The sequence below is a fragment of the Labeo rohita genome, unplaced genomic scaffold (assembly GCF_022985175.1).
Source record: "Labeo rohita strain BAU-BD-2019 unplaced genomic scaffold, IGBB_LRoh.1.0 scaffold_1030, whole genome shotgun sequence".
NCBI lineage: Eukaryota > Metazoa > Chordata > Actinopteri > Cypriniformes > Cyprinidae > Labeo > Labeo rohita.
In genome coordinates this window covers 7444-26707 of record NW_026127154.1, presented here as the reverse complement: position 1 = coordinate 26707, position 19264 = coordinate 7444, and the positions used below count along the sequence as shown (strand labels likewise).

Below are 19264 nucleotides of genomic sequence, written 5' to 3'. Positions count from 1 at the left end.
GGTGAAAGAAAGCCACGACTTTTCTTACCAAGTAATCGACTGATGCGAGGCACATTTAAACCTGCTTGCAAAACACTTGTGGTGACAACCCGGAATCTCTCACTGCCACCTCCATGTTGTGTGCATTGTCAGTAACAACTGCACTGCTATGAGGAGCCCTTTCAAGCTCCCACTCTTGTACAGCCGCTTTTAAAACTTCGGCTATGTTAGACCCAGTGTGCGACTCAAAAAGGGGGGGGGGGAGTCTGAAGCATGAAACTTTCCGCAAACAAGTCCGCAAAGTCCACCCTTCAGTTGTAATTGCCACATTCTCTGCTTTTTTCAGACATTCGGCCACCTTTGCCTTAGCTTTGCCGTACAGGGCTAAAATTAAGTGCGGGCGTGACACAATATGGTACTGGGCTCCAGTACCCTAACCAATTCGCAAAATCCAACATTTTTGACCACAGAAAATGGTCTCATGTCTTTTGCAATAAAAACTGCACCTGGTTATTTCTTGAGCTTTCGCACTTGACTGAGACCATGTTGCAGCAAAACTCTGTTTGGCCTTCTTTCACCCTTTTTGTCACAGGAGTTTGCTGCAGTTTGTTGTTGTGATGCCGTTTTATATGGCACATCATATTTGAAGTGTTTGACGCTGTGTATGGCAGCCTTGTTTTACAGTGTTTACAAACAGCTTGTGTTTTGTCTGTAATTTTTTTTTTTTTTTTTTTTTTTTTAACCGTCATCCTGTCGCGTGACTGGAAAACCAAAATGCTGCCTGACGATGGACTTATAAGAAGACGGGGCATCTTCAGTTTCACTTTCAGCCAAACTCATTTTGCCCTACTAATGTTCAGGCGATTTCTGCTACTGCGATGAAAGCACATGTGACACTGTTGCAGATTAGGTCCCGTCAGCAGCTCAACCAGTAGGATTAGACTGCCGTCATATCGTAAATGTATCGCCAACACTCTATTATGCATATCGTAACATTTTTGCATCACAAAATATCGTACTGCGATATATCGTTACACCCTATTTATGATATTGTAACAGTTGATATTTCTTTTTTTTTTTTTTTTTCTTCCAGTGTGACATTCCAAACATACAGAGATAGTAGACTCTTATTCTTCTGGAGAAATTAGGGTTTTTCTCTGAAAGGTAGATACTGGACACAGGGCCGGCCTGTGGCATAGGCAGTATAGTCAAATGCTAAGAGCGCCATACATCCAGGGGGCGCCAGAAATGGAGGAAGAAAAAAAGTGTAACTTCCACTATTCTTAAAACTAGTTGGTATTATGACTTCAGAAAAGAATAAGCCCACATTAATTTAACTGCATAGCAAAGCCTACTAAGTAGTAGTAGTAGTAATAATAATAATAATAATAATAATAATAATAATAATAATAATATAGCCTACTTGCCTAAGACGCCCCCCCCCCCCCTTCCGAATAATCAGATTTTACCTACATGGTGGTCGTTTTTTGATTGGTCAACAACCTCAACATGTCAAAACGTCCCAAACTGTCTGGTGCCCAGGGGAGGAAAAAAAGAAAAGAGGAGGAAAAACACGACAAAGACAGAGGTAATGTTATGGTAGAAATGAGGTCAATGAAATTATTTTGATGTTTCCGAACGATGATTGATAACGCCATTAACAATTAGCATAACATGGTTTGCTAATCAATAAATAGCTAGAGCTATCTTTTAGTTTTAACATCAGCTAATGTTATGGAAGGGCCTAGTTGTTATGGAAAATAGTAATGTAACTACCCCCATCATTCTTTCCTCAGGCAAATGTGTAAATATTAAATCTATTCAGCAGGTGTTATAACATTAATTGCATTGACATGGTTATCTGACGTTTTCCCAGCTTGTTATAGTCAAAATGCTCTTCATTTTCCATAGCTGTAAGCCTAGCTGTTTGTTGTGTTACAGTTCATATTGTCTAAAGTGCATTTATCATGTTAAACTTTACATCAGTGTTAAAGTGCACATTATTAATGTTAGAGCATAACTGAGCATTCCCACATGGTACAGTATACTGCAGTTTACTCATTCTTTTCATTCTGCTAATTAGCATTTCACTGTAATGACAATAAAATTGAAATTGTTACTAATATATGAATTACTAATATAATTTGTATATCAGAAAAAGTACATTGTATATGCATATATCTCTAGGTTTTTCATTTGTATTATTTCATTTTATTTTATTCTTGAAATCATGTGTTTGCTATTAGACTGGTGTCACATACTCCTCTTCTGTCTTCAGATGTGCCGATGAGGTTTCTCAGTCCCACCTTGCAAATCTTCCTGTCGCCTCCACATCAGCAGCACAACCCAGCAGCTAAGCTATTTATATTGTATTTCATATGTTCATTTTTTTGTATTTGTTTCTTTAATTCTTTCAAAGTATTTTGAATGTGCAAAATGCTTTATTTAAATAAAATAATGTCCAAGACAAAGCTATTAAGTTTCTTATGAGCATATGTACACTAGCAGTGGAATTTACTGTGATGCAACGGGGCGCCACCTGAAATGTTGCCTAGGGTGCCAAATTGGTTAGGGCCGGGCCTGACTGGACATTTCCTCTAGCCCACCATTACATTTGCACCCCCATCTGACCAATTTAAATAAAACTTCATTTAAATCTTCATTTAAATACATTTAATTAAATTGAATAATTTAAGTTAACCAAGATATGTATATTACAGTGCAGAAACCCTACAAGACGACCTTCCAAGTAAAGAACAAACTATGCTTAGCAACAGTGAGGTATTTACAGGAATTAACTTGCATAATATAAAACGAATAACTATATACAATTATATTACAAAATATTACACGCGAAAAGCTACACCGAATGTTTTTTCAACCAAAGGGTACCCCTCTGATCTGATTTATGCCACCTCAGATTCGATTTGACCCATTATTACGTTTCATTTGGAGTATACAATATTTTTAAAGACTGATGGAGGTTTGTTTTACTATTTTCAAATCCAACACTATTTTAAACACATGCATTTTACTATTACATCCTTAGGTCATAAACATAAATGTGGGTGGGACAAAGTGAAACTGACCAATCATCATTTTGACAAGCGTATGGTATGCACCTATAGGGAGAGGGAAAAGTGGGTGGGCCACTGCCCACCACACAGGTGTAGTGTGCAAACTCTCAGGGATATTTTAGATAACTGGAAAAAGGTGGATCAGGGAGCTCAGGGGGCCATGGCTGAGCAGGCAGTTCGGGAAGCCATGGCAGAGCTGCCTCTGTAGCCTTGGCCTCAGCCTGGCCACTGTGGCTTTGGGCATATGGAAACACTGGCTCTGGAGGGCACTCAGGAGGGCTGGATGGAACCAGCGGAGACATAGGAGACGAAGGAGAGCTAGACAGGACCAGCGGAGACGTAGGAGATGAAGGAGAAAGAATGGGGCAGAGAACTCCAAAGGGAGCAAAACATAAGGCAGGAGAATGGGAAAAATGGAACCAAAACACAAACAACAAGGTCAGTAAGAATTAAAAAAAAAAAAAAAAAAAAACTATAAAGACTGTTTGGAATTTCTTAGAAGCCTCTGTCATCTCTCTACTGCAATCTTGGCCTATTCCTTGCCTGAATAAGCTTTCACATTACTTGTAATCTTTGGTTGTCACACTGCCACTGCTTTCTTCAAATTCAACCAAATATTTTCAATGATACTTAAATTTGGAGACTGAATGTGCCACTCAAAAACATTCTATGACTGATCCCTGAACCAAGCATAAGTAGATTTGGATGTTGACTTTGGGATGATAGTCCTGCAGGAAATCCACTGATCATCAACCTGCACCAAAGGCAACATGCACATTTCTTGCAAAAATGGCCTGATACTTCAAAGAATGCATGCTACAGTAAAGCAAGCCCATAACAGGACTGGCCTACCTCCAAGTTTGGCGATGGAGATGATGTTCTTCTGCTTATAAGCTTTGCCTTTTATGCACATAGGCCCAACAAGTTCCAGTTTGGTCACATCACTCAATAAAACATTCTTCCAGAACTCCATAGATCTATCCAAACTAATTTTAATATTTTCAAGTCTGTCTTTTTGCTCTTCTTTGTCTTCTTTGGTATTTGTTGAATAATTTTTTTCAACAAAAACTTTGCTATATGTTGAATAATTGTGACATAGCTGTATTATGGAAAAAAAATCATATAACTCATACATTACGTTACGTTATAATCTTCAGAAAAGCTTGTGTTTGTGAAGTAGTCTCTGGGGGGTTGAATAATTTCAATTATAACTGTATATATACTGTGTTTACTTGTTTTTGCTACATTGTGGGGACCAAATGTCCCCACAAGGATAGTAAAACCTGAAATTTTTGACATTGTGGGGACCGGCCTGAGGTGGCTAACAATGTTAAAAAATTATTAAAAATAGTAAATGTCTATGGAAAAAGTCTATGGAAAGTCCCCACAATTCACAAAAACAAACGTGTGTGTGTGCTTGCATTTGTCAATAAACCTTTGTCTGCGATCACTCACAACATCCTTTTAGTGTGTTTTATTTACAATAGGAGAATCAGTGAAGGAGAGAAAGATCAGTCATCAACAGATCTCACACTGTATCAGATAAAACAGGAAGTGAGAAAGTGTGTGTCTCTGTCTTGTTAGGTCTTGAGACATATTGTGTACATGTCTTGCTTTGCTGGTTCTTTTTTTCTCTCTCTTTTGGTCCCACCCTTTAATTCACAGGATTGGATCCTACCAAAGTGATCTCCAGCTCTGACTGGTGCTAATGGGACCAAGGAGAGGTAATAAAAGAATATGCAGTACCTCAAGAGGCAGCTTTGCTCAGCTGCACATGTGCTATTGTGTGTTTGCTACAGTGTTGTTGCTGTTAGCTTATCTGTTGATCTGCCTGCTGTGTGCAGTGTGAATTTTGGTTTTGAGTTGATTTGTTGTCAGTCTCATTTTCATCCGGGATCCTGTAAACTAGTTCATTTGATTAGGCCTGAGTCATTGTGTTTGATTGGATATTTTTATTTGGTGTGGATAATGAAGCTTCATTTATCTTCATTTACTCAAAATCTAATTTTGGAAATATTTAACAAGGAAAGATGGCTTGCTACCGATTGCAGATTTCTTTTGTGTTGTTGTGTCATCTAATGCCTCTAAACAAATGCTAAAGGCTGAGTTGTACAACAGATTGGTGGACATGCAGATCTTGCCACCAGACAGTGGTGTTAAAGAGGGGACTGTTGCATCGGTTGTGGCTGATGTGCAGGCTCCCTCTGACACAATTCTTCTTGCTGTTCACTATGATCCCTTGTTGGCAATTAGGTTAAAAGAACTTGAATTGCAGATAAAAAGGCAAGAGCATGAGAATCAGCTGGAGCTGGAGATTGCAAGATTACACGTTTATGTTAGACAGAGCTCTTCTACCTCTGCTCAGCCCATAGTAGATGTTACTTCTACTCTCTCTGAGGTTTCACCGCCAGTGCATAGTACCAGTATTCCATCTGTATTTGATTTAAGTAAGCATGTTAAGTTGGTGCCTCCTTTCAATGAAGCTGAGGTGGACACATACTTGACTGCCTTTAAGCAAGTGGCAGCTATTATGAGATGGACCAAAGACAGGTGGGCATTGTTACTGCGGTGCAGGCCGGTAGGTAAGGTTTAGAAAGTATGTTTTGGTCACTTTTGAAAGCTGGTGGTGCTTTCACTCTAGTGGTAGCACGAGACGTCTACAACCCACACAAGTGGCTCAGGTAGTGCAGCTCATCCAGGATGGCACATCACTGCGAGCTGTGGCAAGAAGGTTTGCTGTGTCTGTCAGCGTAGTGTCCAGAGCATGGAGGTGCTACCAGGAGACAGGCCAGTACATCAGGAGGTGTGGAGGAGGCCGTAGGAGGGCAACAACCCAGCAGCATGACCGGTTTGGCAGTGGGTCAGTAATGGTGTGGGGTGGCATTTCTTTGGAGAGCTGCACAGACCCCTTGTGAGACCATATGCCGGTGCAGTTGGCCCTGGGTTCCTCCTAATGCGAGACAATGCTAGACCTCATGTGGCTGGAGTGTGTCAGCAGTTCCTGCAAGACAAAGGCATTGATGCTATGGACTGGCCCGCCCGTTCCCCAGACCTGAATCCAATTGAGCACATCTGGGACATCATGTCTCGCTCCATCCACCAACGACACGTTGCACCACAGACTGTCCAGGAGTTGGCGGATGCTTTAGTCCAGGTCTGGGAGGAGATCCCCAGGAGACCATCCGCCACCTCATCAGGAGCATGCCCAGGTGTTATAGGGAGGTCATACAGGCACGTGGAGGCCACACACACTACTGAGCCTCATTTTGACTTGTTTTAAGGATATTACATCAAAGTTGGATCAGCCTGTAGTGTGTTTTTCCACTTCAATTTTGAGTGTGACTCCAAATCCAGACCTCCATGGGTTAATAAATTTGATTTTCATTGAGAATTTTTGGGTGATTTTGTTGTCAGCACATTCAGCTATGTAAAGAACAAAGTATTTAATAATAATATTTCATTCATTTAGATCTAGGATGTGTTATTGTAGTGTTTCCTTTATTTTTTTGAGCTGTGTGTGTGTGTGTGTTTTAAAATAATGCAAATCAATTTATATGAGCTTATATAAATTGATTTGCATTATTTTAAAATCATCCTTATGATTTTTAATGAAATAAGGATTTGGAATAATGAAAATTCATTTGTTTCTGTTTATTGTATTTTTTTAGAACAATTAAAGAAGAAACCGCATCTTTCGAATTTAATTTCTCGTTTAAAAGAGAGAACATGAATGAAGGACACAGACCGAACTGTAATAGGCTACATAATTCCAATCCTGCGATGTTGAATTCTTCATTCACTCATATAAATATAATCTTTTTTTTTCAGCCTCTGCAGGCGGGGCACAGATGAGGGTCTCTCGTCTTTCAGCGTTTTTCTTTCGATTTTGATGTCAAGGCGTTGGTGTTGAAATGGCGTCAGATTCAGGTAAGAATAAAATTGGATAGAAAAATATGCAGCAACTTGCAGCAATCTATGAAATATTAGCCAACAGTAGGCAATGGTTTACTTCGTTTATGAAATTATTTTTCGCTGTGCTTTTTTCCATTTATGTTTAAAAGTGGCATTGAACACCAGGAAGGAACTAACGCTAAAGACTACATCTCACATACATGTTTATGCAAATATTGTGAAATGGCTCGGAGGAATTAGATCGTATGGTTTTGGGCGCTTTAGATAACACTTTGGGCACAAATTCTGAGCAAACCAAGCTATGCTTTTCATCATTTTTCTTTTGATTTCAAGGCGTTTGTTTTGAAATGGCATCAAGTTCAGGAATCAGATATGCAGTTTCCTCAATGGGTATTTATTAAATATTAGCCAACAGTAGGCAATGGTCTGCTTCGTTTAGTTTATTAAAAGATTATTTCACTGCACTCTTTAACACCAGGAAGAAACGAATGACCTGTAAAAGGATATATCTCACACTAACATCTCGACTAACACTGCGCTAACATGCCGTTTCCTACTGTTGTTTATCTGACTGTTTATAATATTTTATGCTTTTTTAGGGTGCCAATGTATAACAGGCCTACATGACAACGGATGAAAACTAGCCTTTGGCTAATTCTGGCATGTTACAGATGTTCTGTTTTTAATATGCACTGTCCTGTTAAATAAAAAAATAATAAATAAAATAAAAACATACATTTTTATATTAAACTTTTCGATACACATCTAGACCAACGTTATTCTAGTTTTACGGTTTAAATTAGTTTTCATTGTAATATCCTTTTCAAATATGCTATAAACTTAAGTTTTCGTTTTGCAGTGCGTGCGGTTTGTACTTTTTCCGTGTTAACTTGTTTAGAGTGTCATGCGGATGCGGTTTGGCAATGCTTTTCCGCAGCTGTGCCATAGGCGGAGTTTGACTTTTATGCGTGAGGGGGCACCCACTGGCAGACGAGCCAGCAGCAGAATTTTTTTTTTTTTTTTATAGGCCTATGTTCTATATTCATATATTTATGTAACATATTCTACATTAAAATACATTTAGAGTTAGCAATGGCTGCGGTACAAAGAGTTGTAACAATGACTGCGGTACAAAACAAAAAAAAAAAAAACAAACAAACAAAAAAAAATAACGTTACCTGACGCAGAGAATAGGCTTGCTGCCATAGTCGGTGTTCAGTTGCCCACCGCGGCACCGACCACCACAAACGTTTTGATTTTTTGATTTTATTTATTTATTTATTTATTTTTTATATAGTAATAAAATATTATTTAGTTCAGTGGAGAACAGACACTGCAAATAAACCTGAACGCGGCTGCTCAATGCAGAGTGCCGAACGACAGTCGCATCGCATCGCAGATCAGTTTTATTTATCAGCCAGCAGAGTGACGAGCTGACTGACAAGAAGAGTGAGGTCAGGCAAGACAGACAAGACGATAGTGGAAGTTTTGCAATGTTTTTTTTTTTTTATTTTGAAAAGCCTGTTGACTTTTGCCGTTTATCTGTGGTGGTTTTCCAAGTTTTTTGAACATTCGTTTCTTATTTATTTGGTTGTACAGTGTTTGCTGATTTTTACTTTGTGTAATTTCTTTCTTATTCGTTTTGCTAATAAACGTTCTACGTTTCTTATAGCCATTTATTTGGTTCCACGGTGTTTACCGATTTTCAGTTATATATACTAGGCTATTTAAAATGTATGTAGGCCTAGCCTAAATTATTTGTTTTTTTATATTAAGCATATAGCATGGTGTAAGCTATTTTTATTCGTTTTGTTAATAAAAGTTCTATACCTAATTTGAATTTATAGGCTAAGTGAGTTTAACGTTGTGTTTTGTTGTTGCTTGAATGGGATTTTAAGCAATTGACCCGAATTGCCGCTAATTTAAGAGTGGAAGTAAAATGTACATTTACAAGCTATTTAAACACGAAGGAAAGTGAGTGAAAAGAGGGAAATTGAAGATCTGTGCCATTTAAGTTTGGAGCCAGTTTCCTGCTTTCCTCATAACTGAGAAACTTGTTTTTGATGTAGCCAAACAGTTAACTTGCAAAAGCGGGAAAATAGCGAAAAGAGAGCCCTCTCTATCAAGACAAGTTGAGAATCATGAGTCGCGACTCGCGAGGATAAGGGGCTTAAATTGAAATTAATTTAACCAAAACGTACTTATTCTATCCACTAAAATAATAACATAATATTAATATATATATATATATATATATATATATATATATATATATATATATATATATATATGAATTCTTTTATTTTTCATAACTCAGACAAAATCATATTTATGGTATTGTTTGTTAACTCTGTTACGGACAAATTAGGCAATGTGTAGAAATTCAGAACAGAAAAAATCCTTGTTTCATTAGACAAACAGTCCTTACATTCCAACACTTGAAAATGAGACAAGTTAAAAAAAAGTGTTTATAGTATTAAGGGTGCAAAAATAAATCAATAATGTTTATGAGATTTTAAACAACAATTTTATTTATTTGTTTGTTTTTTATTATTCATTTATTTTTTTTATTTTGTGAATATAGTTCATAAACAGAATTGACTCTTTAAGTAACTGAGTTGTAAATTAACAGAATTGACAGAATGATCTGGTAGACTGTCAGTGGTTACCGCATTGTCAATGGCACTAGGTCTTTAAAAGAGCTTTTAACACAAAGTGTGATTAATAAAAAATTCTGCTTTTCTTTTGATATTGTGGTAACAGTGTTGACACTTTATAAAATAACTCTTGGTGTAAGAGCTTTTTAGATTCACATATTTTCTCAGAGACAGCACTTTAGCTGCGTCCCAATTCAAAGACTGCTTCCTTCGGAGGATGGATCCTTTGAACGATGCGGCCGACTTGGCCTACTAAGGACGCTCCCAGTCTAGCCTTTCCTAATTGTGCCACCAGGTGTTCCCCATTGCCTATCGCTTAGCAACGGTGCTAGAAAAGAGCTGCAATAGATGATATTTGTTTATGAAGATGAAAATAACTAGAGCCTGAATTGTTGTTTTCAATAAATTCAACAAGTTTTATAAACATATAAAACAGTAATATAAACAGTCACTTACAAACGTTAATGCCGCTCATCAATGGCAGCTGTCACAGTTGCTCGGCAACAAGAACAGTCCTCTGTAGGCTGGACCGGTTCGAGTCCTTTGGAAGCAGCTTTCGATGTCGCACGCAGTTGTATTTGGCAACTATTTGTTAATATTCCAGCAATAAACGTTGTTCCTTTCATTGCAAAATAAGGAAGCGGTGGAGTGTAACGTTCCATAAAGGGGTCATCGGATGCCACAAGTTGATATGATTTTTATCTAATATAATTGATAAAAAAAATATCAATGGTTTTGTAAAACAACACCTTTTTTACCTTGTCAAAATGAGTTCAGCAAAAATCATCTCATTCTAAGGGGTTGTTCCTTTAAATGCAAATGAGCTCTGCTCGCCCCTTTTCTCTGTGAAAAGAGAGGGGTGATGGCCAAGTGGCAACCTCCCGGGGTGCTTCTCAATATCCCTCCTCGTCTCCTCGGTCCTCTGTCCTCCATCCTATGACCCGGAAACCGATCGAGCTCAGCCATCTTGAAGGACATCTCAATTCTCTAATTGCACCGCGAGGAGGCGAGGATCGAGGAGGGAGGAGGCTTCATGAGGAGCGATCAGCGAGGATATACAGGTGTATCCTATGCGGAAGTCTTTTATCGACTTAACGTGACGCACGTATAAATTCTCCTCCCCCTTCACATCTGCTCCAAGTGCTAACCATGGCAGAAAATTCTAACACACATAAATGTGAGTATTAAGCATGACTGTGGGTGATTTTTTGACAGTGCTTTTAATTTCGATGTATAATGTGTACTTTTCACCACAGTTTATTAATTATTATTATTATAATTGTCATTATTGTTTACATGTACAAGACACAAATGTATGTAAAATCACAACTCTAGTACAGTTGCAGAATTATATCAAAGCACCAAAATTAAACATACTGTCATACTATAGCCTACTACAAATAAAAAACATTTAATAACTGTGAATAATTCATTGTTAATAATAACTGGTAATATAAAAAAATAAGAACAAATGTGGTCTTTTGTGGAGGTTGAAACGGTTACAATATAAATAATAATTATCTCTAATGTTCAAGAATCCCCATATGCAAGCTAAATCCAGCGGTGTAGAGTCATCATTACTTGACGACGCTTTGAAGTGACGCTAAAGGGAGCGAGGATATATCATTTCACTTGCTTCCATTCCTCCGTCCTCGCGTCTTTTCCCTGTGTCCTTCCCTCGCATCCTGAAGAGGTGGAGCTAAGACACGAGGAAAGGAAGCGAGGAAAGGAAACGAGGATGCACAAATAAGAAATGAGAAGCACCCCTGGTCTCCCTCTTGAAGCCAACACGGAAGTGACTAAAACTGCAATTCATCGACTGACCGCTAGAGACTGGCTGCAAAAGGGAGTCAATCCCATTGACTCCCCATGTTAAAATACCCAACTTCACAGCAGAAAAAAAATATGTTTACAGCCTGGTACAAAAAGCGGTTTTGGTCTATATAGCTAATTTTGCCATTCATGTCAACTGTGAGGAGGGTGGATTTTTTTATAACTCATCCATTTAATTTATATTAAGCCTTAAAGTTCTGCATAATTTAGGGCGTGGCCACTTGAGTGACAGGTGGATTACCGCTACTAGGCTCGTTTGAGATGTGCCGCACCTCGCCTGAAATGTAGGTGAGAGTAGGCGGCTGCAGTGAGGGGAGGAGTGATATAAGTGCAGTCAAGACGGACAGTTCCGACCTCTCAAAGTAGAACAGACACCTCAAAGGCGGATATGGCGTTATCACATTCATGCGCTGTGTTTCTGATAAACATGATATAATTTCAGCTCTGTTGTTTTTATATGAAAATAAATATGATAAACAAGACACTCAAAGTGCTTGCTATTTAATTCTTTACGAAATGCGTATTTATCATCCATTTTTACTTTAATACAAACGTGTATTTTAAATTTTTATAGAAATATGACAACAGTCACATATCTCACGCAGAGATCGCACTGGTATAGTGTTTGGGAATATCCATGCATAATTTAAACACATAACCACATGATATTAGATTAAAAAATAAAACATTTTAAAAAAGAACAGCAACAACACGGTTGTCTGAACCAATGAGCTTTAAGCTGTGTCGTCATCCAGGCGTTTCCCGTCGTGCTTTTGGTCAGCGCAGTTGGTGGAGAGCTACTGCGCCCGACTGCTCAATCCGACACAGCCGCCTTGCCATCCTGAGAGGTTTTTTTTTTCTTCTCCAATGCTTTATTAACAACAAATAGCATGTACAATGCCATAACTCACTGTATAACAAAACACATTTCACATGCCTCAGAATAAAGGAACAAGGAACAAGAAGAGGAGAAAAAAAAGAAAGAAAAAACAAGAGAGGGTACATAAGCAGTTTACCAACAAATATATATTGCACAAATATTTACATTCCATATGATATTACAATGAAATGTTAATACAGAAATATACTTTGCAGATTAGCACCAATAAATAACCTTATTTTATGTGAAAATAAGGGATGAGCATGTAATAATCGTTTTAACCGCTTTTTAAATTTTGACATCACATCTATATACATTTTAATCTCTTTTTCAAGGACTAACAAAAGAGGTTTGCACTTTGTAAACTTGCTTTTATGAATGTGAAATTTACATAAAAATAAAATGAAATTTATAATAGAACAGACATCCTTTAAAGAACGATCTTTAATAAAATAACCCAAAATAACATGTCTATAAGATAAGGAAAATGTTTTTAAAATATTACCATCAATGAAAACTTTCACATTATTCCAAAAATGCTGGGTATACTTACAGGACCAAAACAGATGAGAGATTGTTTCACTGGAGCATTCACAAAAAGAGCATTTTAAATCAGTATCAATTTAAAATTTTTGTAGAAATTATTTTGTAGGATAAACTCTATGGATTAATTTATATGAGATTTCCTTAGCCTTATTTGAAAAGAGAAATTTTTGAGATAATGCCCAAACTTGAGACCAATTTACATTATTAAAGATACTGTTCCAGTAGTAAATTACAGAAGGTGAAGAAATACTCTTATTTAAAAACAGGGATCTAATCTTATAGTTATTAGGTTTAAACCCAGAGAAACAGAGCCAGCTGAGGTATGTTCAGGTCTAGGAGGATCGACATAAAGTGCTGTTGTCCATACACTGCTTTTAAAAAGCATATGTACACCTGCAGGTATAGCCCTAGTAAGCACCTTGAATTATTTTAATGTAACAGGTATATTGTATCTTGAGATAAAGTCTTCAAACGTAAGTAAAGTCCCTTCATTATTATATAACTGACTTACTAATAATAACCCGTTACTAAACCAATTGTGATAAAGCAAAGATTTATTTCTATATAAAATATTAGCATTATTCCAGATGAGAAAACTTTGAGGGGAAAAAATTGTGTTTATAAATAAAACTCCAGGTAGCAAGTACTTGTTGGTAAAATTTAGAAAGTTTAATTGGAAGTTTTTATATTTTATAATTACACATTAAAATAAATTTTAACCCACCCAAATGAGAGAAAATAAACCGAGGAATTATATTCCAGACAGACGAAGGATTCTGAAGATATTGTCTTAGCCAATTTATTTTCAAGTTACTGTTTAGAGAGCTAAAATCGATAAAATTCAGACCAATCCTGAGAGTTTTTTGGCACAAGTCAGCATGACATCAGAGCAAGGCGGACGTAACTCGGACACATTTCTAAATGGCATGCATCTTGCGGTGATCACCGGTGATCGATTCTGCACAGAATTTGTTAATCTCAAACAAGACTATTCACTAATAAATGGAATTAACAAAAAGTGGTCACATGACCCATAGGGGTCCATTTTAGGTGTGTTCGACTTAATGCAGCGCTGCGTAGCTTAATCAAATTCTGACTTGAAGCAGTGCATGAGGAGCCGACGCCTCGTGACTGTCACGTGTGGCATCAAAGTACCACGATAGCGATTCGAGAGCAGCCGGCTGACTTAGCCAGCACAGTTTCTTTCCGAGCAGGCTCGTTTGAGATGCGCCTCGCCTGAAGGTGAGAGTAGGTGGCTGCAATAAGGGGAGAAGTGAAATAAGTGCAGTCAAGACGACCAGTTCTGACCTCTCCAAGTAGGCGGGTGTCGCGTTATCACACTCACCTGCTGTGTTGCTGATAAACATGATATATTAGGCTCCTTAGAGATGACCAAATTCTGAGCAGAACTGATCACCGGTGATCACTGCAAGATGCATGCCGGTTAGAAATGTGTCCAAGTTACGTCCGCTTTGCTCTGACGTGTGCCAAAAAACTCTAGCGACGGCGAGGCGGCTGTGTCAGATTGAGCAGTCGGGGACAGTAGCTCTCCACCGACTGCGCTGACCAAAAGCACGATGGGAAAAGCCTGGATGATGACACAGCTTAAAGCTCATTGGTTCAGACAACTGTGATGTTGTCATTCTTTTCTAAAATGTTATATTTTTTAATCTAATATCATGTGATTATGTGTTTAAATTGTGCATGAATATTCCCAAACATTATGCCAGTGTGTTATACTATGCCAAAACACAGATTTGTTAGTATTATCGGACTTGAGGATGTTAGAATAAACCCAGAACACACGTGATCGTTGTCATGTGGTGAATCTGGCCAATCGTGAAACAGCCATGTGGTCATCAGAGCTCCTGCAGCCGCTCTGGAGAAACTGCGCCGGCTGCTCTCGAATTGCTATCGCGGTACTTTGATGCCACACGTGACAGTGACGAGGCGTCGGCGCCGCCTCAAGTCAGACAAAATTTCTAACCCGCATACACTGCTTCAAGTCAGAATCTGATCGAGCTGCGCAGCACTGCGTTAAGTCCAACACACTGACATATGACCAGATCACATGAGGGGCAAGAAACACATGGGAAATGGAGTCCAGAAAACAATAGATGTGTTTGACTTAACCAACTTGTATACATGGCCATAGTTCTAAAGTCCTAAATGATCATAAAGATTTGGGGCATTTAAATGTAATTTCTAATTTTATAGGCCCCCAGGAAATTCTGTGTATTGCTCTTCTTTCTATGAAACAATAATGATTTTAAATTTCTTAATATTGTTAAGTCATTAGTCATAACTAGTTTTCTGTGTATAGAAGCGGTACTGCTATCACATCTCTCATTTCACCAGATTGCAGAGCCTTTAAGCTAATGCACAAGAAGCTAATACAATAATTTAAACACTTGAATAAATGTAATAGTAAATGAATAAAGTTAAATTTATACCTGGACCAAGGACGAGGTTAGGGGAGGATCTACATACAGCAATATTTACTAACATAGCTTCCAAACAAGGTCAAAAATCCAACTAGATGAATACAAGGCAAAAATGACAAGACATAAAACACTAAACACACAACAATTCATTAGACTAGCAAAGCCTAGTGGTCATACTTTCTGGTACTTAAAAAGATGGGTTTATGATTGTCAGGATTTGGATTTTTGGCCAGCTGTGTTTCTCTTTTTTTGTGTTTGTGTCTGTGCTTGTGTGTTTGTGAGTTGGTATGTCCTGGGGCATGAATACGCACTCCTCTCTGTGGCTGATTGCTGAATGCGAAGCACCTGTTGCCAGTCAACTCATCTGCCTCCAGTATTTAAACCCTGGGTCTTCAGTCATTCTCTGCCAGATCGTTCAGTTTGCCTATGTGGTACTATGCTAAGGCCAGTCTTTAGACCACTCTACTTGCATTCACCCTGCAATCTGCCTGCCTGGCTACCAACGCATCTTTGGCCTGTTTTGTTTCTAATTCACTTCAGCCATTAATCTTCAACAGCAAATGGGATATGGATTGTGTTGCTTGACTTCTGGCAATAAATAAATTTTATTTGCATCATTTTTACTCTGTGTTCTGCTTTTGGGTCCAAAATTGTGTTTGGTTATAACAATGATGCATTGGAGTTGAAAGATTACATTAACATTGGGCAACTTCTAACCTTACCCTGGAGTCGGTTCATCCTCTGTCCATGGGTGAAAGCTTTCTCTTCAATGTTTCCACATGAGCATGTATTTAAGACACGAAAGGTTGTTTGCTAGCGGGAAACTAGTAAATTACAGTGCAGTAATTCTGACATCATGCAACATTAAATCTAATTTAAGTTCAATTCACTTTGTTTTTCCTTTTTCTCAGATCCAGAGAGTGTGAAGCTGAATCTGGTTGTGTGTGGGAGTAACAGAGAATTAAAATCCTTCATATCAAACCTGATCCTGAATCAGAGCGAGAGAAGATCAGAGCTCAGCTCAGAGTGTGTGAGGAGAGACGTGGAGCTTCATGGACGTCTGATCAGTCTGGTGGAGCTTCCAGCTCTGTTCAACACTCAGCTCTCAGAGGAGGAAGTGATGCGTCAGACTCACCGCTGTGTGTCTCTCTGTCATCCTGGAGTTCATGTTTTCATCATCATCATTCCTGATGCTCCAATTAATATTGAAGACAAAGCAGAAATGGAGGAGATCCAGAGGATATTCAGCTCAAGAATCAACAAACACATCATGATCCTCATAAAGCAGAATTCAGAGCATCAGACAGAAAAACTGAATGAAGAAACACAGTCTGTCATTGAGAGTTTTGGAGGACGACATCATTTCATTGACCTGAACACACAAGTGTGTGTGTTGATGGAGAAACTGGAGCAGATGGTTGAGGAAAATAGTGGTGTTTGTTTCTCCACAGAGACATTGTTTGACGCACAGATGGAGAAAATGCTGAAATCTGATGAGATGAAGGGGAGAATCCATTCATTAGAGACATGGTTTCAGACACAAGGTAATGATCAGAAAATCGGCATTGATTAAAGTCAACCCAGTCTTAATTTAAAAAAAAAAAAAAATCAATATATAGTTGTTTTTAAACCAATTTTCTTTAAATCTATCTTTAGATTCAAGAGACAGAGAAGATGAACTGAGGATTGTGCTGCTGGGAAAAACTGGAGTTGGAAAGAGTTCAACTGGAAACACTATTTTGGGAAGAGAAGCACTGATATCAGACATATCTCAAACGTCTGTTACTAAAGTTTGTCAGAAAGAAACAGCTGAAATCAATGGCCGACACATAACTGTGATCGACACTCCAGGCCTGTTTGATACTGAACTCAGTAATGAAGAAATACAGAGAGAAATCAAAAACTGCATCTCCATGATCCTGCCTGGACCTCATGTGTTCATCATTGTGATCAATTTAGGGCAACGATTCACTCAAGAGGAGAAAACATCAGTGAAGATCATTCAAGAGATGTTTGGTGAAAACTCTTTAAAATACACCATGGTTCTCTTTACCAGAGGAGATGATCTGAAAAATAAAACCATTGAACAGTTTCTGGGAAAACCTGAATCTGCTTTGAATCAGCTGATTGAATCGTGTGGAAACAGATTCCATGTGTTCAATAATAAACAGACTGGAGACCAAACACAGGTGACTGATCTACTGCAGAAGATAGACAACATGGTGAAAGCAAATGGAGGGAGTTACTACTCATGTAAGATGTTCAGAGAGATGGAAAGACAAATACAAGAACAACAAAAGAAGATACTGATGGAGAAAGTGAAGCAGTTGAACAGAGAAAAAGAAGAACTGATAAACAAACATAAAAAAGAGAAAATGAAGTTAAAGATGATGATGGAAGACCAACGACAGAGTCATGACAAAGAGAGAAAGAGAAGAGATGAAGAGTTTAGAGAGAGAGAAGAACAATATAAAAGAGACATTAAAGACAGAGAGGAACAAGAGAGAAATATACGAGAGGAGCTGAAAAGAGAACGAGAGGAATGGGAGAAACAGAAACAACAGGAAAGACAAAGAAGAGAAGAAGAGGAGGAGAAATTCAGAAAGAAAGAACAGTCAATGTGGGATGAATATTATGTGAAACTTCAAGAAGAGAGAGAAAAAGTCAGAGAGAGAAAGAAGATCTTCAGTTCAAACATGAAGAAGAGAAAAAGAGGATGAACATGATGATGGAGGAAGAAAGACAGACATGGGACAGAAAGAGAAGGAGAAGAGAAAAAGAATTTAAAGAAAGAGAAGAAGAATTTATAGAAAGAGAAGAAAACTTAAAAGAGCAAAAAAGAAACAACAACAGAAGATGAAGAGAGAACAAGAGGAATGGGAGAGTCAGATAAAAACAGCAAAACAAAGAAGAGATGAAGAGGAGGAGAGAAGTAGAAATAAAGAACGGGAAATGTGGGATAATTATTATGGGAACCTTGCACGAGAGAGAGAAACAAGTCTGAGAGAGAGAGAAGAATTTAGAAAAAGAGAAGAACAATATAAAAGAGCCATTGAAGACATGGAGAAAAAAGAGAGAAACAAACGAGTGGAGATGAAGAAAGAATGTGAGGAATGGGAGAAACAGAAACATCAGGAAAAACAAAGAGAAGAAGAAACACCCAACTCTAATCAACTTGATACCGGAGCTCTTGAGAGCATACAGCATACAAACAAATCAAAATAAAACCATGCAATTTTAAAATTTATTTGCCAAAAATGTTGTATTTGGGTGTGAACAAAGGTTTTTTTGAATAATACTTTGCTTTTCAACAGTTTATGTGGTTGAAGCATTGAGTTAATATTTCATCGGTTTGGAATCATCAGTCACATTAGCAGCTTTTAGGAGTCTAGATCAGGACTGATGAAGGAGGAGTCTCTGTCAGAGAGTATTCATAGAAATATTGTAGAGCATGATATTGTCATATTCAAATAAAGGTTTAAAAAAAAAATGCTGCTACATTGCTACATATTGAGTGTCACTATAAACAAGTACATGTTTAGTGAATTGTCAGCCTCTTACATGTGTGTTTTTCGTAGTGGATATGCATATAAACATCCTTTTAATTAACAGAGTAGAATAATCATGGCTGATGACATGCAAACATAAATGAAAACCAAACTGGAGCCGGTTGCATAAAAGGTTAAGACTAATCTTAAAATTTAGTCAGCTAATTTACTGGTCTTATTTTTATTTTTATTTTTTTTTTTAGTTACATAAAAATGTAGATTAGTCTAAGTTGAATCCAAAAATAACACTGATCACCCTTTGGCTAATTGCTAGCTGGTCAGACTAGTTCTTAATACACTGTCTCAACATAGAGGCTAAATTGATGCAAATGGCCCATGGATGCAAGAACAGCTGCTGTTAATGCAAACAAGGATATAGTTGGTATAA

General features: G+C 37.9%; 1 protein-coding gene across 1 annotated transcript; it reads left to right on the top strand.

Moving 5' to 3' along the window:
- The first annotated feature begins 6898 nt into the window (after positions 1-6898).
- Positions 6899-18895, top strand: LOC127157304 (uncharacterized). The gene is made up of 3 exons (XM_051100533.1): positions 6899-6983; positions 16240-16872; positions 16985-18895. Exons 1-3 carry the CDS (start codon positions 6968-6970, stop codon positions 18046-18048), a joined length of 1713 nt encoding a protein of 570 aa, XP_050956490.1. The 5' UTR covers positions 6899-6967; the 3' UTR covers positions 18049-18895.
- Positions 18896-19264: the final 369 nt, after the last annotated feature.